At 37.6% G+C, this 25,581-nt stretch overlaps 1 protein-coding gene across 1 annotated transcript in view; it reads right to left on the reverse strand.

Annotated features, from left to right (window-relative positions):
* The window catches only part of DYM (dymeclin), a 286,000-nt gene that overhangs the window by 238,762 nt on the left and 21,657 nt on the right, over positions 1-25,581 (reverse strand). The window contains exons 3-5 of the mRNA XM_004684007.2: positions 13,201-13,253; positions 7,024-7,117; positions 5,661-5,794 (exon numbers count right to left, since the gene is read on the reverse strand). Coding sequence (XP_004684064.1) covers positions 5,661-5,794; positions 7,024-7,117; positions 13,201-13,253 — 281 coding nt within the window. The remainder of the gene's footprint in view (positions 1-5,660; positions 5,795-7,023; positions 7,118-13,200; positions 13,254-25,581) is intronic.

Raw genomic sequence — 25,581 nt, forward strand, 5'->3', positions numbered from 1 at the left:
CAGCAGTGTACTTCGTCAATCTGCCTGTTCTGTTCCCCACTCTGTCTCTGGTGAAGCCTCTCACCGCCCCTGAGCCTCTGGCCTGCACCCCAGTTCTGTATGCACAAATAAATAAATCTTAAAAAAAAAAAAATCCATGGTAGAGGCTATGCTATTGTCGATTTTCACTGTGAAACTCACAATGGAATTATGCTAAAATATTAAGAATTTATTTATATATATAGATATATGCTTCCAACCAGCAGAATCAAATATGCCCCTATAAATTAATCATAAATTAAGAAAATTCAAATGGACTCACTCTATTCTAAAAATAAAACTGATCTACATTTTAATGCATTATAATATTTATAAGCCTATGTCCCATACCATCCCTATAAAATCTGCAATAATTCTGGCTGTCTGCTATAATTGTGGTCCAACGGAAATGTTTCTAATTATCCTCAAGCAAAATACAGTCTGGCAGGTTTCATTATAAAATGTGCCTATTCGTAAAATTTAATTCATTTTGCTCCCCTGGTAACATAAAAAGTGAGAGAGAAAAATATCACCCAAAAAACAAACATAGCATATCACCTAATAAGTCACCAAAGGATAGTTCGAGAGCCCCTAGAAGCACTTTTATTTTTCTGCAAAGACAGATCACAAGTCTCACTTGCTAAATGTTTTAAAGAAATAAATCTATGTTTTCTTCCTTCCGAGTCAAATTTTTCAGCAAATTTTTTTGGCACTGCTTATCTATAAATGATGAAATTAAATAACTAGGTTTTATATTAAGACAAAACAAAACAGAAGCCAATCATGCACACACTACCTGAATGCGGGCTTATCTCCTGTATCAGCCTGCCTTTGCCCTGTTACTACTAGAGCATAGGAAAGAGGAGTGAACAAGCTGCTATGGTCAAAACACCCCAAACTGGTTCAAAGCAGAGATTAACTCCACTGCATTCAGTAAAACAAATACACCATGGATTCTAAGGTAATTCCAGACAGCCTTCAAAAGGTTTTGAGGCAGGGGTGTAAAGGAAATTGGTTGTATCAGAAGTATTTGTTATGGGTTTTCTTTCTGGCATTTCCAATCTCATAAAAAACTTTTCTTCTCCTTCTTTTGATCTCTCAGGAACTAGATGTTTTTTTCAGTTGGGATCCGTGGCCCTCCATTTACCTGCCAGAAACAGGCAAGCACTGACTGGCGCACAGCAGGAACTCGACAGCCTGCCCAACAGTGATCCCCTGGCAAGTCCAAGTCGCTTCCTTGGGGGACACCCAAAGGTGAGTTTAATCTCTAAATCTTTTTCTTGTTTTGGTTCACTTTCTCCAGAAGAGTATCTAATAATCTAATGGGAAAGAGAATGGAATTGGTAAAAACCCTGGGCCAACATTCTAGAAGCCAAGTCAAGATGCCTGGCTCTTCCATTTATAGCCTTTTCTCTTAGCCAACCACCTCCACTGTGCCTAAGAACTCACGCAGGGAGGCCCTGGGCGTTCAGGCTCTACTGAAAACAAATTCTAGTATTAAACCGGGGGTGGGAGAGGGTCTCATGACTGCATGGCAAGAGAAAGATCTGGGCCTCTATTCTCCTGGTTGTTTGCCTTCAGAGTCACCTGGCATTTCCAATTCCTAAGCTTTTCCAGGGTTTCTGCAGCAAGAATTGGCTTTGTCCAGAATTCTCCATCCCTGAAGGCATTTAGCTTTCACCTTTCACTGATTAAGTTCATCATTATTAAAGTTTTTTTACTTAGAAAATGTGATTAACATTTTGTCACTCTTTTTAACCTAATAAATTCATGGCTTTTAAATGTCCTTTTGCTGATATATTAGGGCTTCAAAAGAAAGCAAAGATAAACATGTATGCTCAGGGCCTCCTTGGTAGCACCAGGGGTTAAATCTCAGCACTACCAAGCTATTACAAACTAGTATGGCCTGAGTTCGATCCCTGGCCTGGGAGCTAACCCCACATGGCACAGCAGACATCTCCTGTCTGGCCCACTGCTCCCCTCAGCAGTGTATTCCAGCAAATCCGCCTGTTCTGCTCCCCACTCTGTCTCTGGTGAATCTTCTCACTCTCCCACCCCACCTCTGGCCAAGACCCGGTTTTTGTATTCATAAGTAAATAAATCCTTTAAAATATATGTTCAATCCAACTATGCATGAGAGCAAATCCTAGAAAGAAATTTTTTTAATCAACTTATATTGAACTATTTTATGCCAAGGAAATGTAGTTAATGCAAGTCTAGTACCTAGATTTGACAAGCCACTAGTTATGTTTTTACCCTCCACAGATCCAAGCTTACCTGTTTCCACACTCCTCAGGTCCACACACCTTGCTTTCCCCAGTGCTCAGAAGATGCCCAGGCCCTCCCTCCCCTGGGTGCCAGCACAGTCACCTGCTCAGGGACACACCTGATACCTGCTTGCAAAACAAGCCTGTATTCCTCTCAGTGTTCTTGACCCCAGGGCCTCCTACTGCCCTGCACCTTCCTTTCAGTATTCTCTCTCATTTTGCTTTTATCTTCAGCCTCTTCATCTCCAAAGGTTTCATCCTCACTTATTTCTTTGTATTATTTTTAAATTTATTCATTTATTTTTAACTGAGCTACTATTCAGATACCTTCCTTTTTTTTTTTTTAATATTTGCAAAGAAACTGTAATTGCCTTCCACTGGCAAAAAATTCTCCTGTACAAAACAACTAGTATTTGGCTAAAATATATTTTTGGTGCATTGATGAGCTTCCAGAAAATCTCCAAGGACCTCAGCACCATAACCAAAAACCACAAGTACACAAACTTTGGCCCAAAGTCAAAGCAAAACAGTGAAGCAAACTCTAAAGGTAGGGTGATGGCGAGGATTCATGTCCTCACCATGCCTGCTACGGGGAGTCTAAGCCTCAGACAGTGGGGAAGAAGAGAAGCCCAAGAACCCTCAGGAGATAAATTCACACCTCACAAGGTTTCGTCTCTCCCCCTCCTCCCGCTTCTCTTCTATCCCTTTTGAAGCAAATGCAAATCATTCCCTTATTTGGTGCCTCAGATTAAGACCAAACAAAGGCTCACAGCCAACTACTCAAATACCAAAAAGAAACAAGCCACTATAAAATTCTGTAGAGACAGTCAACAGATTTAGACCTCCAACTACTAAATATATGATGCAAAATATAAAATTAATACTAGTCATTACCTTAGCAAGAATGGATGATAAAGCCAAGATGGAGAAGGATGACACAAGGAAACCTAATTGGGATATTCATGTACTGGCGGATAAATGAAAGTTTTCAACTACTACATAGTGAGATTCCTTTTCCCATTCATTAGGAACGGTGTGATCACTTAGTTTTATCACACTCATAAATTCTAAAAAGAAACTGGTGGAAAGTGTATAAAAAAAAAAAAAAAGGTCAACATCTCCAAGTAACAACCTTAATACTAAAATGAAAATGATCACACATGCCAAAAACATAGTCTTGAATCTTAAAAAGGTATTCACTAGACTTAGGACTAATGATAGACCCAATTGTAAAAGAAACTACAGAACATGTATAAAATCCTAAACTGCTGACTCTGTACAGCTAACTCAGCTAGACACAAGGTTACCTAACATCAGCTCTAAATAACATGGCTCTTTCAGTGAGACAACCATCTTGAGATTTGGGCCATGGTTGGCAAAGTACTTTTTAAACTTCCTTACTTCAGGTTACCTAGGACAGATGACATACCATATCCTCAATCCTGCATATGAGTGGTATTCTGGGAGAACGCTGGGCACCAAAATACAGTACTATCTCTGAAGTGCATCAATGTACTCAATGTAAGTAATCAAAAACAATTTTATATGAAAACAAAAATACTGTGTCTAATAAAATACAATATATGGCAAATATTTAATAATGTGAAACAAAATGTTGGCTCAGCAAGTGCTGGTATGACTATGCTGTCACACTTTAAGGGATAAACATTTACCCCATTCGTGATGCTAGGCCTTTGAAGAAAGACGACTCACTGAACAGAAATATGTTTTGGCACGGTTGGCACCACTAAAATAAAGCTAACACATCTAAGACACAATTCTCATTAAAGGTGCTAACCATTTACACATCAGTATATATTTAACAAATATAAAAAGGCTAATTTCAAAGTAGAAAATTAAATATATTCATCTCTTAAAATTAAAAATCAATGGAGGCCTCACTGGTGGTGCAGGGGATAAGTCACAGTGCTGCCAAGCTAATGCCAGTCACTCTAGCTTACGTTCCATTCCCAGGCAGTGAACTAACCCCCATGGTGCAGAAGACCTCATCTGTTCTGCTCCCCATACTGGCCCTGGTGAATCCTTTCATGCCCCACCCCTACATCTCTGGCCTACACTCCAGTTCTTTAATGCATAAATATATGAATCTTTGAAACAACAATAAAAAAAGACAAAGACAAATTCAAAATTAATGTATAAAGCTCAAGGGAGATTAGAAAGCCTAACTAAAGCAGAGTTGAAGAAATGAGCCCAGGAAACTCAGGAGAAACACTTTGCCCTTAGAATGAAGGTAGAATTGAGGGAAACTGCACTCCCCACATTTCAGGTGTTAGCAAACCCATTCTGTACTTTCACTTTCCAGGTTATAAGTTTTAATGCTAAGACATGAATTACCAGCAGCTAATCTTGAAAACTACAGGCCATCCCAACTACTGACAAAAAAAAATCTCAACAGTATCCAGAGAAAATGGTAACCTTGGCATTTATATCTTCAGAAAATAAAAAGACATCATAAAACTGTCCTTGAAAAGGTTACTTCTGGGCCCTCCCTGGTGGCACAATAGGTTAAGGCGCTGTACTGCAAGCAAGCTGCAGCTGCTTCTGTGAGTTCAATTCCCAGTCCCAGAGGTGATCCACATGGTGTGGCAGACCTCTCCTCAGCTGCCCACTGCTCCCCTCAGCAGTGTACTTCGTCAGCCAGCATGTTCTGCTCCCCACTCTGGCTCTGGTGAATCCGCTCACCATCCCTGCACCTCTAGTCTGCACCCCAGTTCTATATGCATAAATAAATAACTCTTTTTTAAAAATAAAGAAAATGTTACTTCTATCAAGTAGTTTCAAGACACACAGACTCAGTTACTATTATGTCCTATGAAAGTAAACTTTAATGTTTATAAAACCTGTAATTCTGATTGGTTGTCTCACTTAACAATATATTGTCCTCGTATAACATTTAAATTGACCTCTGAAAATATTTTTATTTTCCATGTACATGAGTCAAAATAAGTAAATCTCAAACATACTGACTTATTTAAAAAAAAATAGAAAAAATTAACTTTAAGAATCTTGGCTAAGGAAAAATACCGGATGGTTTCACTCATAGCAGGAGTATAACTGACCAGGTGAGAAAATAATAATAATGAACAGCTATATACCAAAGATGTTTTATGGTGATGGCACATGGGTGATGGGAAGCCCACGGGTATTACAACTAACATGAAAAAATGCACAAAATGATGTCAAAATAAACTATTATATTATTTTAAAAAAAAAACTCTTGACTCATTTCAACTAAGACGGGGAAGAAAGAGTACCTATGTCCTGTCATACAAAAATGAAAATTATACTTTTAATCTTCACATTCCATCTTACCATGTACACAGTCTATTCCCAGAACATCTTCAAAATACTTACTGTAAGTGCCAGGAGATTTTTCTTCATAAGTAAAATGAAGTTGTAATTCCTCCTCTGGTACTTCACAGATGAACACTTTCAGCAAACAGCAAATAATAAACAAAGCATTGTGTGTCTGCCAAATAAAGATGTGGCTAGAAAAGAAAACCAAAATCACACAAGGATCAGCAGTTACTCATGGGCATCATCAGTTTATTTCTGAACCACAATTTCTCAATTTTGCCCATTCTGTTTACAGTATTAGAACAACGTCCATACCTTTTAATAGCACACGTGATTAGCTACTTTCACATTTCATCCTGTGTATCTGACTTAAGTAAATCAACTTAATAAAAATATTTCCGTTAGGCATAAGTGTTCTTTGTTCTTAATTTTATAGCTGCCCCACACACTGACAATTCAAAGAAAGCTTAAAAATCAAAAAACAAAAGATAGTAATACTGAGGAGAATCTATGTAAACGCCCACCAAAATTTAAAATGGGGCATTGCCCACAGCACCGCATACTACTTGCAATTTGAATTAATGACCCTGAACTCGCAAGAAAAATTTTAACTGAATTTAATTTGTTTGGGAGCAAGACAAGGAATAACCTGTTAAGAGACTGCCATCCAAAAATGGTTTTAAAAAACACTGAGTACCTAAAAGGCTAACTATTCACTGTACCTCAAATAAAACTATAATATCTCATATGAGAGGAGCCTTCTTTAATGAAAAAATATGAAAGAAATCAAGATAGCAGATACAGAATGATACAGCGCTCAAATTAAGTCATTATTTAAACTAACTGTGATCAACAAAGATAATGGGGGATATTACATTTTAAAATAATAATTTCATCACCATTGATCTTCTGAAAGAAGATTTCCAAAGACTGTCTGCATGCTGAAATCAGATTCCAGAATTTTATGATCTCATCCCAACGACTTAAGACAGTAAATGAAATCTCTTTTACTTTATTCCTTTAACGACAAGAATAATTCTTTCACAGTTTTCAGAAGCCCAGAATCTATTTCTAGATTAAATATCCGGTTATTCAAATATCTATATGTTAAACATAAAGAGAACATTAATTTGGGCTCTCCCTGGTGGCACAGTGGGTTAAAGCGCAGCACTGCAAGCCGGCGGCGGCAGCTTCCATGCCAGTTCGATCCCCAGCCAGGGAGGTGCCCCACATGCCACAGCAGACCTCGCCTGTCTCACCCGTTGCTCCCTGTGAGTGTACTACTTCCATCTGCCTGTTCTGCTCCCCACTCTGGCTATGGTGAATTTTCTCACAGCCCCCGAACCCCAGCTCTATATACATAAATAAATAAATCTTTTTTAAAAAGAGAAAGAACTTATTAATTCATCAGTCATCTTACTTTTGACATTCTGCTGAAAGTTTTAGTTCTTTGGTTCTAGAAAGGAAGACCTTGATTAGTGCACCAAGGTTTCTTGTACGAGGATTGTTTACAACTGCAAGAGAAGAAAAAAATTTTAAAGAAGTGATTTCAAAGTGAGTCTATCACAACATTTATAAGAGCAAATGTCAATCACTGACCAACCTTTACACCAATTTAACATCTAATCAGAAAAACATGCAATGAGAGAAACAGCTGCTTACTCTTAATTCTGAACAAGAAATAATTTACAAAATGAAAAATGATAGAAACAGTAAAGAAAAACAGCTATTTCACCTCAGAATTCAAAATTGTAAATAAGTTTATAAATACATATATTTACATTTACATCTTTCTCTTTAAAAAGGAATATGCTTTTTTTAAAAAACTTGAAAACTGATCTTCTATATTCCCAATAAACTGTAAAGGTAAAGTTTGTTTAGATAATCACAAATTGTTTTAATGAAAAACAAACAGATATATAAAGAAAAGCAACATGCTTAGATGTTTGATCAGAAACAAATTTTAAACAGTGTATTTTTAAGTTTTAAAAAGTTTAAAATTGGGCCCTCCCTGGTGGGGCAGCAGCACTAGGAAGCAGAGCACTAGGAAGATACCCACAGCCACAGCATCACAGGTTCTACCCACCCCCCACCCACCCAAGGAGGTCACCCAAATAGCCCAGCAGACCTCTCCTGTCCCACCCGCTGCTCCCCTCAGGATCGTATTTCAGACTATCTGCCTGTTCTACTCCCCACTATGTCTCTGGTGAATCCTCTCACCCCAGCACCTCTGGCCTGTACCCCAGTTCTTGTATTTATAAATAAATAAATCTTTTTTAAAAAAAAAGTTTAAAATGTAGGCATTTCAGCAAATCCAGCCTGAAGAAGAGACTATTACATTGGGAATCAGGGGATCTGGTTTCTAAATCAAAGTCTATAATTAACCAGATATTGAACCCCAGTCAAATCATTTTACCTCAGCTTTCTCATCTTTAAAAGAAACAACACTGACATATATTGAAAGACATGCACTAAATGTTTCATATGCATTACCTCATTTAATCCTCAAAACTACCTATGAAGATAAATACCAATATAACTTCCATCTTACAGATTCTCAGCTGTAAAATCTCACTTGCTCTTAAGACACATCAGTGGGTTTTTGAACCAGCAGTTTCAAATCTTTGGCTCTAAACTACTATGCTATTACCAATCAATATAGCCAACGTATGTGACTTCTGAAACCGTTAAAAGTTCTATCAGGCTGTGCAGCAAGACATATGGGGTCACCGATGTTACACAGTAATCTGACTAGGCCACTAGACACCCAGAAAACTGGTTTAACACTCTTTCCCAGGGTGTCTGAGAGGCTGTTTGGGCATTTCCACTGGTAGAGTGAGTGGACTCCTCCACACAGTGGGGCATCAGTCAACCCACTAAGGGCCCAAATAGAACAGAAAGTCAGAGGAAGGGTGAATTCGCTCTCTCTACCTGACTACATGAGCTGAGAAATGGAACTTGCACCCTTGGGCTATGACTTCCAACAGTGGCCCTGCTGAACTCAGGCCTTTGGACTCAGATTAGAATTTACACCATTGAATGTCCTGGACGCAGGACAGATGCAGATGATGGAACTGCTCAGTCTCCATAATCACATGAGCCAATTTCTTATAACAAATTTCATTTTCTGTATCTCCATCTACCCTACTGGTTCTGTTTCTCAGAGGATATTGACTAATCAAAATAGCTCATTAGTTAAGAATTCATCAGCAAGGAGAGACCACTTGGTCAGATCTTTCATCTTACTGATCCACAAAGGTTAATATTGGGTCCAAAATACATTAGTGACAGATGTCCACTCTTTTTGCCTTACCAATTGCTTTTACACTGTAAAACTCCAGAGTTCTTGATATTTATTTCTCTTTTGAAATAAAATTTTAACTATTTTGAAAAACAAAAATGCAAACACTCAAACACATTGGCCTGTGCTGCCAGAGCATTCATCTTTATGCAGATCAGAGAATTATGCTTTTGCTGCCATCTCTGTGTATATATCTGAACTACTTAAAAATGTGTCAAAGATTTGGAAAGATGGAGCTCTCTAAAATTTTTTTAATGGAATGCTTCACACATTTGCATGTCATCTTTGCACAGAGGCCATGCTAATCTCTGTGTCGTTCCAATTTTAGTATATGTGCTGCCAAAGCGAGCACTAGAATTATTTTTTAAAAAAATCAGGTCTGCATGTGCTTTTCAAAGCTACATGGGAATAAGTACACCATTACAACAAACTTGCTTTGTGCTTAGCAACTGCCAAGTTAATACAGATCTACCGGCAACTTGACAAACAATGCAAATAATTGCTTAACTCCCTTGTGATAAAATGTTGTAGCACCTTGGTAAAGCAAGTGTGGCTCATGGGTGAGCAATAACGGCATTATATGGAAGTCATTGGAAATGCAGATCCTAGGCCCACTCTAAGCTATGGGAATTGACAAAATTGAATGTACATTTAAATCACAAGGCATTCTTACTAAAATTCAAGTTCTTATTCTGTATATGTGATGTATAACATGAGATTCTGCACCTCTCTAAAGTCTCCCAGTGAGGCCATTGCTGCTGGCTGGAGAAACCCAATGGGGAGAAGTGAAGAGAAAGATACGTGTAGGAGGAACTTAATTATGAAAAGAATCCTAAAGATTTATCAGCCAAAACCATAAATCAGAGGCAGTTGAGACATTCTGCAAGTGACAAGGAGGATGAGGGATCAGAAGGACACAAGGGACTATTATGGTGATGATGCACCGGTAAACTGGTGGTGGGAATTTTACAGGGAATACACCTGAAGGAGAAAGCATATGAGCATACATTGTTCAAAAAGGAACAATGATGTTTTATATATGTGCGTATGTATATTATACATATATATTTTATAAATTTAAAATATAATAAAATAAATTTATCAACCAACAAGGTGTGAACCTTATTTAGATCTTAATTCAAGCAAACTAAGACAAAGTTTCAAAACTCAGTATACATTTTATGATGTTGTTTCCTTAGTAATATAGGTATTTTTTCCTTGTAAAAATCCTTTAAAAAATACATATCAAATATATATGGATGATATTTATATTAACAGAGTTGAATCACATTTAAAAATGTGAATTTAGATAAAATATATATTAAGTGAGGATATGTTTTTGATTTTACACATACTTTTTACCTGTATACTTTTCTGTACAAATGTCATGCTTCAATACACGGCTGAGGGAGACAGATAAAACAAGAATGGCCACAAGGTGAAAATGGCTGAAACTAGGAAATGAGCACAAAGCAATTCACTATATTATTCTGTTTCTGCACGAGTGTGAAATTTTTGTTTTATCTATATTTGTGGGAAAAGCACAATTAAAAATACAATATCCATGAAGTCAGAGAAAAATAAATAAGCTCATGAAAATGGTAAACAGGTATAGAAAATTCTCAAAAAAAGAAACACTTTCATTGATTACAAATTTTAAAGAAAAAGCTAGCAACTTACTTGCTAATCAATCAATGGACCCTGAGCAAGTCTAATTGTCTGAAAACAGCTTTGTGGAAAAAGTTTCCCTGTCCCATTGTCAACTCATCCAGAAAACTTAATTAATCCTCCCACCCAGTAACTTTCTATACCAACTCAGAGGTTACAACCCCCACAGAAGGCCGCGAAGAAGCAAACAAGCCAAACCAGGACAATTTAGGCTGGATGGCAGAGACAGGAAAAAATGTTGATCCAGATGTTTGAACTGAAGATTTTAGAATTCCCTCAAGAAGTAGGGCAGTAATGGAGAGTCCCATTTCAACCAAGCAAATCTGCAACCCCCCCCCCAAAAAAAAACTCATGGGTTCAAGAAATTAGGTTAGAAAGCTGCAACAGGCTCTCTCCAAGCTAAAATAACAGCAGTTTACAAGCACCCACAGGCGCTGCACAACACACCTGTGCTGGTAACAACAATGTGCCTTCATGGGAAACTTCTAAGCCCTTTCTTAGTCTGCTTTATTTCCTGAAGTGGTCATTTTATAAAATACATGTATGTTTATCTATGGTCTGATTTCCCCACTGCGATTGACCCATGAGATAAAGGACTTAGGTCAATCTTTTTTTGCAGTCACATCCCCAGATAAAAATTAGAACCTGTAATATAAATGGTGTTCAATGAATATTTGCTGTTTAAAGCATAAGAGAGCAGTTACAGCACAACAGAATAAGAAAGAAGTTATACTGAAACCTCCAAAGCGCCGAATCAAAATCACCACAAGAATTTTAGTTTACAAGTGCCATCAGTAGAAGACAGGAACACCCACCATCTATTTTTCATAGTTAAAGAACACACAGCTACCGGGAGAAATAAGTGTAGTGAAAAGAGCCTGACATCCAGGGGGAAAAATAGATGACTAAAAATAAGCTTCCAATGCCTTCTCAGCCAAATGATGCACAGCATAATGAATAAGGCTAACTGGTAATGAAAATGAAGATGCAGAAGGTAACGGACAGCAGCCCACCCTGAAAATATTACAGCTGATCCTAACTTGAGGAGAAGAAACTAAAAACTTAAGTAACTCAAAGTCATAACTAAGAAAATTTCAGAGCTGACAAAGACCTAATAAAAATACCTCATCAAATTCTAGGAAAAAATTTTGATGAGAAATATTTAATCACTGAAAGGAAAAACCTACGAACAAAGAAGCAAAAAGGAAAAATTGAAGGAAGGTCAGGCGCTCTCCTTTCTCCTGCCATGGAAGGACATGGTGCTGAGGAGACAGCACCATCATGACTTTGGGGCCTTGTCAAGTCCTGAGGTGCCAGGCCTTCTGGCCAAGCATTTTGGGACTTTCTGTGTTGGAGAATCACTGCATCCAGGGTTGACACCAAGAAACAGTAGCTGAACCACGAAAGAAAGCACAGGCAGATTTCTACAGAAACTATGATTCCAAAAAAGATTCAGAAGAGACCAGGTATATTTCAGAATGTAAAGTGATCTTGAAACAAAGGATTTCTTTGGCTGGATTTCCATGTAAATTTGTCACTAATTTTTTCCTGAACCTATGAAAGCAAGAATATTTGGACTGTAGAATATTTTCTTTTGATAAATAAACAATTAAATATTATGGGGTTTGGGGGCAAGGCAACTACTACAGTCACACCATGTCATTACCAACATAACTTGTTTTTAAAAGCAAAAATATTTCATCAAAGACTTTTTGGCAAAGTAACGTATATGGGAGTTAATGAGACAGCTTACATGGAGTACAGCTTGATTTAAAAACAGAATATCATTATCACTATTAAGTGCATGCACGTTAGGCATTTTAAACAGATAAAATTATTTCCTAATTTCCAAGACAACAATGCAACATAAGTATAATTATCTGTGGTTTCTTTTTTTAATATATACATCCCTTTTCAGTTGTTAGCAACTTGAAAGTAAAGCATATAAAGAAGTGAGGGTTAAAATAGGTAACATTTGTTCATAGAAATAGTGAATAAAGAGGGCAAGCTAGGCAGCCGACTGGATATTTCCTATGTTCTCTGGTTTTTTCCTCATGAAACCCTGAGTTCAGATAAAGAAATTAAGACCCTGCTAATAAATAGCAAAGCTGAAATTAACATCATAAAATGATTCCTGAGCCCTTGCACTTTACCATAACAGCAAATTTCCTAATATTTTATATTAATGAGTGATCATTATTCTAGTTAACCAGGCCCACAACAGTATAAGTCTGTGCAGCTGGCAAATCACAGAACAAATCAACCTATATTTTGTGTGAATTGTCCATGCAAGTATAAAAATAACTTAGTGTTTGGGTTTTTTTTTCCTTCAGTATTTCAAAATTCATGAAAAGAACAAGCTGAATGAGAGTCTATGGCCTAGTAGCATTCATTACCACTACTGCAAATTAACCAGACATATGCTTCCTAACTGAACAGTACTTTCGAGTGGTATCAATGAGCACCGTGAATTATTATTAGTATTATTACCACCACTATTATCATCTTCAGGAATGCATCACTTCATCCAACTCAATTCATACTATATTATCAAAATTCATAAATTTTTAACTAATTGTCCCTGTTTACAAATGCATGCACATGCACACACTCATTTTTCCCCCTTACCTAAAGACCTGCAGACTGAAACAGTTGCCTCCTCCAAGAGCTTCAACTCAGTACTGGAAAGATAGAGGAAAGGTAATTAATAACCACAATACTAAATATGTACATACCAACAAATTAAAAGACTAAACAAAAAGAAAATAATTTAGAAGGAAATTAAGTTATAAAGTGGGTAAGCAATACAGCCAGTGAAATAAAGTTAGTTTCTATTTTCAATGTAATTAGAAAATTTACTGTAACTGCCAACTGTCTAACAAGAGAAGCATTCTGGCACCCTGCCTTTCAGGAAGGTTGGGGGGTCTTCAAAAATTTGAGAAAGGCATTCTGAAAAGCAGAGCACAATGCAAGAGCCCTATTGCCCAGTTCTAGGTCAATTCTGATCATGGCATTATAGATTATCTAGGAAAATACTATTATTTTCAGTAGATACATGAAGTCTCATGAAAAAAGAAGAAACAAGGAAAGAGATTTCAATGATTATAAATATGCAAAAAGAAACAAATAAACTATTATAATAAAAAATGCATAAAAAAGTACTCTTTTCTGCCAATACACATGGCAAAGCAAATCCTCCTAACAGGCAACTCTTCTAGGCTAAATTAAAAATCCCATCTTCAAGGGGACTCTGCTGTTGCTGATGAAGGTTACTTTTAAAAAGAGCAATCAACATTATTAAGGCTTTGACAAGAAAATTTCAGACACTGTAGAACAGAAGTGATTAGTATGATTATTTCTGGAATTACACTATCCAATATGGTTAACTCCACAAGCCACATGTAACTCCACTGACCACTTGAAAGGTGGCTTGTCCAAACTGAGATGTGCTAGAAGCAAAATACACACTAGATTTCCTAAGTCTGGAAAGAATAGAAAGAACTTCATTATTAATCCCTATGTTCATAAAGTTCCAATATCTGGGACATATTGGGTTAAATTTTATTTAATCTAATTAAAACTACCTTCACCTGTTTCACTTTATGTTAGAAAACTTTAAATTACATATGTGTTAATTTAGATTTCCATTAGACAGAGTTGCTCCAGAATCTGTCTCCCATCGATTAAAGACAATATCATATATCAGAAGCAGTAAGTATACACGTAAACAACTATCTACTAATTCAGCAACTATGTCATTACCTTAAGGATTTCAAGTTGTGACCATATTTTAGAAAATAATTACAATATTCTCAAAGTTATATCTTTAAGTTTCATCTAAGATTGAAGTATTGGGGGCCTCTCTGGTAGTGCAAGGGTTAACTTAAGTCTCAGCACTATCAAGCTATCAGCAACCACTGCAGCATAAGTTCCATCCCCAACCTGGGAGGTGACCCACATGGCGCAGCAGACCTCTCCTGTCTTGCCCATCACTCCCCTCAGCAGTGTGTTTCATCAGATCTGCCTGTTCTGCTCCCCACTCTGTCTCTGGTGAATCCTCTCACCCCAGCACCTCTGGCCTATACCCCAGTTCTTCTATGAATAAATAAATCTTTTTTTAAAAAAGAGTGAAGTGGGCCCTCCCTGGTGGCGCAGCGGGTTAAAGCACAGCACTGAGAATCTAAGGCTGCTTCCGCATGAGTTCGATCCCCGCCTGCCCCGGAGGTGACCACATGGCATGGCAGACCTCTCCCGACCCGCCCACTGCTCCCCTCAGCAGTGTACTTCGTCGATCTGCCTGTTCTGCTCCCCACTCTGTCTCTGGTGATTCCACTCACCCTCTGCATCTCTGGCCTGTACCCCAGTTCTGTATGAATAAATAAATAAATCTTTAAAAAAAAAAAAAAAAGAGTGAAGTGTTTTTAGTCAAAACCACCTAGAAGTGACCTTACCTTAAAGGGCTTGTGGGCCTCTAGTTTTTGTCACTGCATTAGGGCTTTTTTTTTTTAAAGATTTATTTATTTATGCATTACAGATCTGGGGTACCGGCCAGAGGTGCAGGGGCGGTGAGAGGATTCACCAGAGACAGTGGGAGCAGAAAAGGCCGACTGATGAAGTACACTGCTGAGTGGAGCAGCGGGTGGGTCAGGAGAGGTCTGCCGCGCACTGTGGGTCACCTCTGGGGCAGGCGGGGATTGAACACATGTGGAAGTGGCTTAAGCTTCTTAGTGCTGTGCTTTAACCTACTGTGCCACCAAGGAGGGCCTGCATTAGGTATTTTTAGAAGATCCACTTGCCTTATAAAGTCTCTGCTGATCTCGCCATCCCTTTCTTCACTATTCTACCTACTCCTCAGCGCTGAACAGTCAGAAAAGATTTACTCAGCATGACCCCTGGGAGCTGACTGGATCAAGGAGAGAGACACCTAACTAGGCTTAGCCAGAATCTTGGGGGTTTTGGAACTGACTTGGAAAGTCAGGCTTTCCATATGGCTGGAACCTGCCTGAAAAGCTGAAGGTTCTGGGAAGCCATCCTCTATATACTGAGAAGCAGAGAAATAGTAAGAAAGATGAATACGAGAGCTTTGTAGAGAAAAGCAAAAATTGACAGACTCTCAGAATTCCCGCTGCTCTGTGATTCTTCAGAGTACTTTCTGAAGCCCGGTGGTGTTCCTTATCTTGGATTCCATGAGACACCCTGTATCTGCATCACACATGCCTCTCTTTCTCTCACATGCTAAATCAAATTGATTTTTGTTAATAACCAAAAGCCATCTAATTAATAAATCACCATGGTCAGGTTTAATAATACACATTAGTAGTTGGCAAGAACAGGGCACTATGAATTACTCCATTTATTGGTTACTCAAGCAAAAAAAAAAAAATGAAAGTAAAGAAGTATAAAATGCAAAAGACTGTTAAAGAGCTTTATGAGAGTAAAAACTAGACCACATGCATAAAACTGTTTCACGGGTGCTTCTACTTTCTTCAGTCAATAACACTCTTAAAACCAGCTGGAACCAAAAGCTTCAATTATATACATGTGGCTGTAACCTTCAAAAGCTCTTAAACATGTCTCTTCAACAAACTCTTCCTGGGTCTCTAGGGAAGCTGGGCTATGTGAAAGATGCTCCCTCTGTTTCAGGCTACCTGGAGGAATGAAGACACAGGCAGGCAAGATCAAAATCAGCCCTATGAGTGAGCTGCCAGGAGGTGCACCCAACCTACCTGATGAATAGTCTAGAAGGTACAAAGGTATCAGGGAGGAAGTATAACGGTTCTCAGGAACAAGAAACTCAGTTGGGCAAACAAAAGCTTCCTACACAGGAATAGGACACGCAAAGGCATGGCAGGGGCGGAGTCTGGCATGTTCTGGGAAGCTCAATGGCAGAGGACAGCAACCACGATGATTAGAGAAGTACACCAAATACCTAGAGGAGAGAGTGCAGTGTCTACCTGTCCAACACAAAAGCAATGGATGGCCCCCCAACAGCTTCTACTTATTTATCATTTATTTTTAATACATTATTAGCCTGAAAAAAAGGATTATTCCAACATGCATTAATGAAGTTGATTTGGACCTCACTTCCTCCAGGAAACCCTGGATCACCAAAGCCAGATGAGACCAGTCTCTGCTCCAAAAGCACCCACTCATAAAACTGAGTAACAGCAGCAGGACTGACCAACTGCTTGTCTCTGACCACCATTAGCTTGTGGACTTCTTGGTCATCACAATGTTTCCAGGCAGACACTTAATAAAAATTACTGAATGAATGCCATTGTCAGACACTTCATTACCAGAGAAGAAAATTAATTACTTCCTCCTGCTCCTCAAGAAACATTTCACACCTTCCAGCCCTTAAGGCAGGGTCTATCCCCAAGTTTAAATTTTTATTAAAACCTTTTTTAAGATACTTGGTTGTTTCCAAATGCAACCTACTATGTCTTTTGGAGGCTGTCTGATTTTTCTGTCATTGAGGATGAAGAGACCTGGGAAACTGGGAAGTAGCGTGTCTCCTCTGGTGGTGAGCAGCTAGCACCTGTCCTCAAGTGTTTCTCTAAGGCCGCAGGCCTGAGGCCCTACACATGACTATGACCTGAAACCAGACCCTTGCCATCACTTTCTTAACTAGCACCATTTCTGGTCAAAAACACCTTCAGTGCCCAGATTATAAACTCCGTGGGAACAGGAAAATGGTTTCATTTACCTGCGTATTCCCCACTGTGCCTGGTACAGTGACTCAGTAAGAGGAAAAACACTTGGCAATTACTTATTAAATAAAGAATTCAAGAGCTCTGGTGTTACAGTATTCCTGCAATTTCTGCATTTGAAGCATTACTTATTTCTACAAGGGAAATCAGCCAGACAGACCCCCGCCAAAAGCAACACACTGATTGTTATAATAGAATTCCTTCCCTCCCATCCTGCCATCCTCCAATTTTCTAAACTTCTTGGAACATTTCAAGAATAATCTTCTTTCCCATTTGCTTGATTTAGAGCTAAAATGAGGTGGTAAGCAACTGGGATGGTTGGTAACTGTTGCTGCGTGTTATAGGCATTTATGCACAGTACTGTTTTAGTTAAACAAATGAGCTCAGATGTTCTGGCAGCAGGCAACTAACAAATCATCATTTGCAGTAAATAAAAGTAAAATGGTACAGCAAAATATGCCAGTGTTTCCAAGACAATTACAATTAGAAACCAAGTGTTATTTCTTAAGGCAGATTTGGGGTACTAGAAGCTTGTGAAAAAGGGGACAAAAAAAAAGAGCAGTCAAATATTTGTAGTGATACAGAGTAAATAAACTAGTACCACAGAGTATTTCAAGCTTATTGTATAGATAAACTCCAAAACCTTGGGTCAATTTTTGAAATGTCAGTAATAGGAAATTAGGGATGAATATTTAAAAACTAGTAATTTCTTTAAAAATGAACTAAATTTGGGGCTTTCCCTGGTGGTACAACAGGCTAAAGCGCAGCACTACAAGGTATACTGCAACGTAAGTTCGATCCCTGGACAGGGCGTGGCAGACTTCTGTCTTACCTGCTCTCCCCTCAGCAGTGTATTTCCGTCAAACTGCCTATTCTCTCCCCACTCTGTCTCTGGCAAATCCTCTCACCATCCCTGCACCTCTCGCCTGTACCCCAGTTCTGTATGCATACATAAATAAAACTTTAAAAAAATTTCCTTTAAACTCTAAATAAACCACCATTTTAATCCAATGACGAGTAGTAGCTCTATCTGAAGTTAATTTCTAGGGGTTTGACCACTAGCTCACTCCAGCAGCAACATACACAGTCACTGGAATCTCAGATTTTCAAGTGACCCTCCAATAATACCCACGGGTCTAAAGAGTTACACCACACAATCACACATACACACACAAGAAAATTTGAGACCAGTCTTAAGGTTTCTACATTTTTAAGAATCTCCATTGGCCTTCCCAAAAGATTAGTTCATCAAGGAAGTGGTTATTAACATTTTCACAACTTTAAGGAAGTTTTTAAACATTACTAACTCCCATTTCTGGATTATGTGCTAATTTTGGTCCCTTCCTTACTTTGATTTCACAAAGAGAATTTCTCTAGAGAACTCAACCTCATACCCTCCACCTGCTTTTTGATAGCTTCCAAGAAAAAGCCCCCAATGAAAACAAATTATAAGGCTGAATTTTTTCTAAATTATGTCTAAAATAATCAATAATATCTATGCAACCTCCATTAAGTGTACCAATACACATCAGGACAAAATTAATTCATTGGGGAGGGTAGACAGCAGAAAGACTAGCAAGGTAAAATAGAGGAACCTTAATATCACATTAAGGAATTTGGATGTTAACACGTGTAAAATGGGAAGCCACTCAGAACAGAATCAAAAACACACGCTAAGGGAACTGTCATAGCAGCAGCAGGGATCCCGGGTAGACAATGGGTAAATGTCTGGCTGGGGCTACAACCATCTTGAGATCCTTAGCGAAAAAAAATAAAAAGACAGTATGAACGATGGTGTGCTACCTCTGGGGGGCGCTACACATGGTAAGAGCTAGCCATAACCATGACTCACAACAGCCACGATGATTGCCCACTGCTTCTTAAAGCAGTCAAGTATATTTAATCTTTAAAATTCTAGTTTATTTACACTGAAATGACATACCCAATTAGAACACAAAGAAGGAATGGCAACTGTAAGAATATGGAACGTCAAAACGTCCAAAACTTAAACACCAAATGTACTGCTTCTGGACTGAATCACTATTAGCAGTCCAAACTCACCCACACAGCCACCACAGATTTCCAGTTATGTGACCTGTTTGTTAAAACAATGTCACACCCCAGGCACAATGAGGACAGCACAGATTTTGAAGCCACATATTTAAATTCCAGCCTCCTCATTCCTGCTGGTATGACCCAGCAATGATCCTCAATTTGAGAGGGCCAGTTTCCTCATCTGTAAAATGGAAGGAAGTGGCTGTCTCATGGGGTTATGTGCAGCAAGGCATGAAAAGTGTCCAGGACATAACTCCATAATGTGAGCTTCCTAATCCCCCAACAACAATAAAACAAAACCACATGTATTAAACTGTCAAATTTGCATATATTTATTCCTTAATATATCTTACAAGTAATTTGTCAGTGTTCCCCTATGGAACAAAGGGAAGTTATAAAACATAATGTAGTAATTTTGGAAGTAGTTTTACATTTTGAAATAGTATCAAACAATTGGGTCAAACAACTATAGGTGATCTGCTTTGATTCTGCTTACATTACTGTCTTATGGCAATAAAACATAGTACATAGCAACGGATTTGTATTCCTTATTCACTCAGCAAACTTCTTGGTATTGAGTAACTTAATAAGTGGCAGCAAAACTCAATTTCTATAATTTTTCTTTTCTAGAAGAATGTTTTTTATATTTTATCATTCTAAAATGAATCATGCTAAAATCACCATGAGGTAATACACACTTATCAAGAACTGTTAGAAGTTCTTGATAATGTTTAAAGTTAATTTTTCACTTTAATTTTAAAGTGACATCATCAAATGCTGGCAAAGGCACAGAGAAACTGGATCTTTACATACAACCTAACATACACTTCTGTGGGAAATGTGAAACGATACAGCCACTCTGGAAAACAGTTTGGCAGTTTCACATAAATAGGCACTTAGAATACACCCCAGCCATTGCACCCTTGAACATTTATCTCAAAGAAATAAAAACTGATGTTCACACAAAAACCTGCACACACATGTTCAGAGCAACTTTATTCACTACAGCCAAAAACTGGAGACAATCCCAAAGTCCTTCAATGGGTCATCTATTTAAAGCACAGTACATTGCCAACAGAGAATACTACTAGCAATAAAAAGGAAGGAACTACCACTGATAGATCAAGGACACTGCGCTGAGTGGGAAAAAAAAATCTCAAAACATTACATAATGAATTACTTCACTTATATAACTTTATTGAAATGACAAAATTACAGAGATGGAAAACTGACTCCAGCTGCCAGGAGTTAGAGATGGAGGACAGAAAGAATGGATGTGATGATAGAAGGGAAGCAAGAGGCAGTCTTGTTGGGATGAAAGTTATGTGTCTTGGCAACTATCTACCATAAACATTGCCTTGGACATCTGTACATATATCCTCCTATATAGATTTCTGCACTTTTCCATTATTTCCTTGACCTAAATCCTAGAAATGAAATTGCTAGGTCAATGAATGTTTCTATTCTACTGAATATGGCAACATCCCAGTAAAATTTAACCATTTACTATTCTTACTAAAAGTACCTAGCTGTAGCCTGTAAACCCACACATTCCTAGATTTGCAAACTCAGATCTTTTGCAACCAAATCCAGTGATTCTTGTACTTGACAACCATGTATTGTCAGCAAGCGTAAGAACGTAACATCCCAGAGAGGAAATCATAAAGGATGCAAATTCTAACTTCCAAATCAAGACCATGCCACTGTAAGTTTAAAATAAAGTCTATCCACTACCACCTAAAGTTTTTCATTGTAACAGGTAATTAATTTTGTATAAATAATGTAAGGTGGGCACACCAAGAATGACTGTACAAAGAGCATAAAACTTCTTTGGAGCTACAATTCTCTCACTACAATCCTCTGACAAGACTGACAATTCTGACCTTAACTTCAAAAACAGTAAAATGAAGAGGATACAAGTGTTCACTTATGATAAAAAAAAAAAAGAAAGAAAGAAAATATTTAGCAAATACTATGTTCAGAAAAAATGTTTTTCATTATAGTTTTCATTATAACGAGAGAGGGAATCAGCCACATGGTCAGAAAAGGTCTCCAAATGCCATCAGCCACAATTCATGAGGTGACAGGAGAAGAGAAACAAGCCTGGTTTGGATGGTAAGAACTACTCTCCTCCACATCCTCAGGGAGACCCTGCTATTAGCTGGTGCATGAAAGAATAAAAAGACCTGAGCTCAGTGTTAGAGCACGCATCCCTCATTCATCAACAGAGCAGCACTGTGAGACGGGGAGCAGTTTTCCAAAATGGACAAATAAATAAGAACGAACATTTGTTGGTAAGGAAAAAATGGCTAATTTCAAATAAAGCCCACAGTTCAAGAATTCAAGTTTCCACAACCAAAAAAAGATATAAAATGGGTCATCTAAAAACTAAACACCTATTTCTGGTCATTGTCACACATCAAAGTGTATGAGTTATTTACAATATTTTAGTCAACTGGTGTGACTGCTCAGACAGGCTACAGCTGGCCAGTAAAATACTCACCACTGCAGCAGCACACTTAAACTGATAACTGTGACCTGTGACCTATGTCATGGAGCCAAAGAACAGTGCCAGAAGGAACTGTTTGTGGTCCTTTAGCAATTTCCATCATCCAATGTTTTTTTTTCCTTTTTCAACTCTCTTTTCTGCCAACCCATCTGTCTCTTTCCTCTTCATCTGTCCACACTTTGGATTTTTAAGTAACACAAGAGGTACCAACAAACACTGCCAGGCATGGTATTGGCCCACGGGGATTAAAATTTTTAAAAAAGGTTGAATAATACATAATCTAGAAAAGAAGTTTACAACTGGTTGTAGAACACTCCGACCTAAAAAAGAAGGCTGGTTAACATATTCTTAAATATAGGCCTGTTTGGGTTCCCACACAAAATTAATTTTTTAAGACATTTTAACTACAGAGAAAAAACTATTTCTAAAAACTAAAAACTTCAACTACCTATATATTTAGCAAAACCTTATTTAGAATTTGGGGTTGTTTGGCTAAAATAAAGTTAAAACTGGCTTTATGTTATATTTTAAAGAAAGTCTTTCAATAAGGGAGGAAGAGATTTGGGAGAAAGTATTTCTTAGCTGCCACAAAGGGAATGTATTTTGAGATTTCAGCATTTCATTGTTGCTATGCAAATAACATGCTGGTTAGAAGTAACTCACAATATGTGTAGTCCAATATTCTATTCAAAGTTCACTCACCCTGATGATCTTTTATTCCCTTTAAAGCCCCTAAGAAGTTAACAGAGAAAGCAAGAGTAACTTCATATGTATAAGTGACAAAAACAGGGAGAGAAGCTTAATTAATTTATCCAGGATCACAATACAAGAATAAATATAGCTCTAACTTCTAGTTAAATGCTCTTTCAATAGGAACAATATTATTTTAGCTACTGTGCTATTGAAGTAAACTCACACAGCATCAATCTAAAATACACCCACAATACAGAAGCTGTGTCATACACATATTAACCATTATAAAATGTATTATCTATGTTGTGATTACAATCATGCAAAATCAGGAATGATAAAGAACTGGAAGAAAATAGAACAGTTTAAATCTATTGAGGAAAGTAGTAAGATGACAGAAGACTTTTATAACTGCTATAAAATCACAATCTATAGTCTGGTCAAGAAGTTAAATTATACTTTCCCTATTTCACACTTTAAGAAATCTAGCCTAGTTTTATTTTACTTTTAAGCACATCAATCTCATATGTGAATCTCAGCAATGAAAGGTGATATACTCATAGTTCATAGTTCAAATCTTTTAATAAAATGCAGATGACCAGAAAGCTTTTGGGGAAAGTTATAGATTCCTGAACACAGATATGTTGAACAATCAAAGTAACTATAAGATTCATAAAATAAACACTGAAAATACTTAAGTCCCTTACACTGAAAATTCTACCCTAAAATGATTTCCAACTTGACATTTTAGACTAATAATATCACTTTAAGCCCAAAACACAATCTGACAGATTATATAACGTTTGTCAATTTAAAAATGACCTGAGTAAATCAACAAGTAACCATTCAGAAAAGTATGGAAGCATTTCTTAAGACTTGTTCCCCTTTCCTTAGCAAAGAGAGAATTATAGAAATCATTCACAAAGCTAACTAGAATCAGCCCATTCAGTGGTTAAACTGTGGAAATGTTAATGTTTTAAAAGGGCCTATTCATAGGAAATAGTCAAAGGATAAAAACTGCATGTATAAATTTATCTTAGCAGTTTTTAATGCACCAAGCAAACCAAAAGGTCTTTCTACTCATGTGATTCACAGACAATTCTATATGCTGTCACTCAACTGCCAAAATGAAAGAACTATTAAAATGTCAAAATTTCACCACCTACCATGGAAGATAACGTACATGCACTTACTCAAGAAAGTAGCAGAAAAGGGTCCTCCTTAGTGGCACAATGGGTTAAGGCGCAGCACTATGAAGCTATCACAGCCACTGCAGCACGAGTTCAATCCTTGGGCAGGGAGCTGTCCCACATGGGGCGGCAGAACTCTCCTGACCCGCCCGGTGCTCCCCTCAGCAGTGGACTTCATCTATCTACCTATTTTGCTCCCTGCTCTGTCTCTAGTGAATCCTCTCACACCTTACACCTCTGACCTGTACCCCAGAGTTCTGTATCCTTAAATAAATAAATATTTTTTTAAGTAGCAAAAAAAAATTTATAAAATTGGATTTCAGTAACAGTGAGAAAAGAAATGAAAGTGTACACTTGGAGTAAAATTTACACACACCCTTCAGTGTGATGTTTTAAACAATACTAGTTATATTTTCCCCAATTTAAACTTTTAGTTTAAGGGACTGATCACCCCTTAGCAAGTTCAAATATCTTCTAAAGTGATTTTGCATAGAAAGGTATAAATGAAAGAACAGGAAATGAAATTCTTAACTCAAGATGTAAAAACTGGACTTCTTTTGGCCCCTCAATTTGAGAAAATGGAGATGCCAAAGAAGTTCCAAAGAATTTATTCCCGTAGTAAAATGGTCTAGTACACTATTTTGACCACTGTTCAAGTAAATCAATGATGAAAGAAATCCGAAGAGAGTTAGGAGACAGTTTTAGTAGCTGTCCCGGGCCCACCTCAATGGCAGAGCGGATTGTTTCAACTTGAAAAGTTCTAATAAAATTTACATAAAGCGTGCCAAAGGGGATAAAAACATAGAAGCAGAAACAGGCATCAAAGATTCAAAAAATAATAATAATTTTACAATCACTTAATTGTTTTTGTCAGTTAAAAACTTGTGACCTAACTCAATAAAATTCTTGTTTCCTGTTTCTCAACTAAGGAAACAGATCAAGGAGCTCAGATTATTAGAACAGCTCCTCTTAAATACAGAAAACACACTACACTTGAGGTGAAGTTAAAATTCTGGACTGATTATCCATCAGCTGTGGATAATCTAAATAATTACACAATGTAAATAATGTAACTGTTATATTTAACTTAGATAATGGCACTCAAAATACAGTACCTATGATCATGATCTAATGCTTTAAAAATGTCTGAAAACATGAACATATAATCTCAAAGATCATAGTCTTATACTGTTCTTTTGCCATTATTTAAGGCTTGGTCTGTGATTAGTCTATGCTTCCAAACACAGATTTTTGGAGCATGACGGCTGACAAGATTCATCTCTGGAGCCACATTGCTAATATGGTTGAAATCTGGTCCACAATAGGCACTAGACACCCTCCCTAGGCCTCATGTTTCTTAGGTAGGGGGAATAATAATAGCATCTACCTGCTCTCAGAACTAAACACAGAGAGCGCCAAAGGTAGAGCCCAGCTGCTGGCCTGCTGTCAGGGCCCAACAACAGCTAAGTTACCAATGATGTTTAGTGGAATTAAGAAGGAAAGCTAAATAAACATAAATTTGGTGATGCAAGAGCAATGTGTGAAAGAAAAATCAGAGTGGTAACTGGAACCTAACAATACTAAAAAGAAATGGAGGCTATTTTAAACATTTTCTAAGAAAATATAATACACTGAAGTTTTTAAAATATTATGTGATGCAGTGTACACATACAATGAATAATAGCATAAAAGGAAGGAAATTCTAATACCTGCTACAATGTAACTGAACCTTGAAAGCATTTTTTTAAGTGAAATAAGTCAGACACAAAAGACCAAATACTGTATGATGTACATGGGGTGGTCAGAACAGGCAAATTCATAGACAGGAAACAGAATGGTGGTTGCAGGGCTGGTG

The sequence above is a fragment of the Condylura cristata genome, unplaced genomic scaffold (assembly GCF_000260355.1).
Source record: "Condylura cristata isolate star-nosed mole 26May11 unplaced genomic scaffold, ConCri1.0 scaffold00016, whole genome shotgun sequence".
Taxonomy (NCBI): Eukaryota; Metazoa; Chordata; class Mammalia; order Eulipotyphla; family Talpidae; genus Condylura; species Condylura cristata.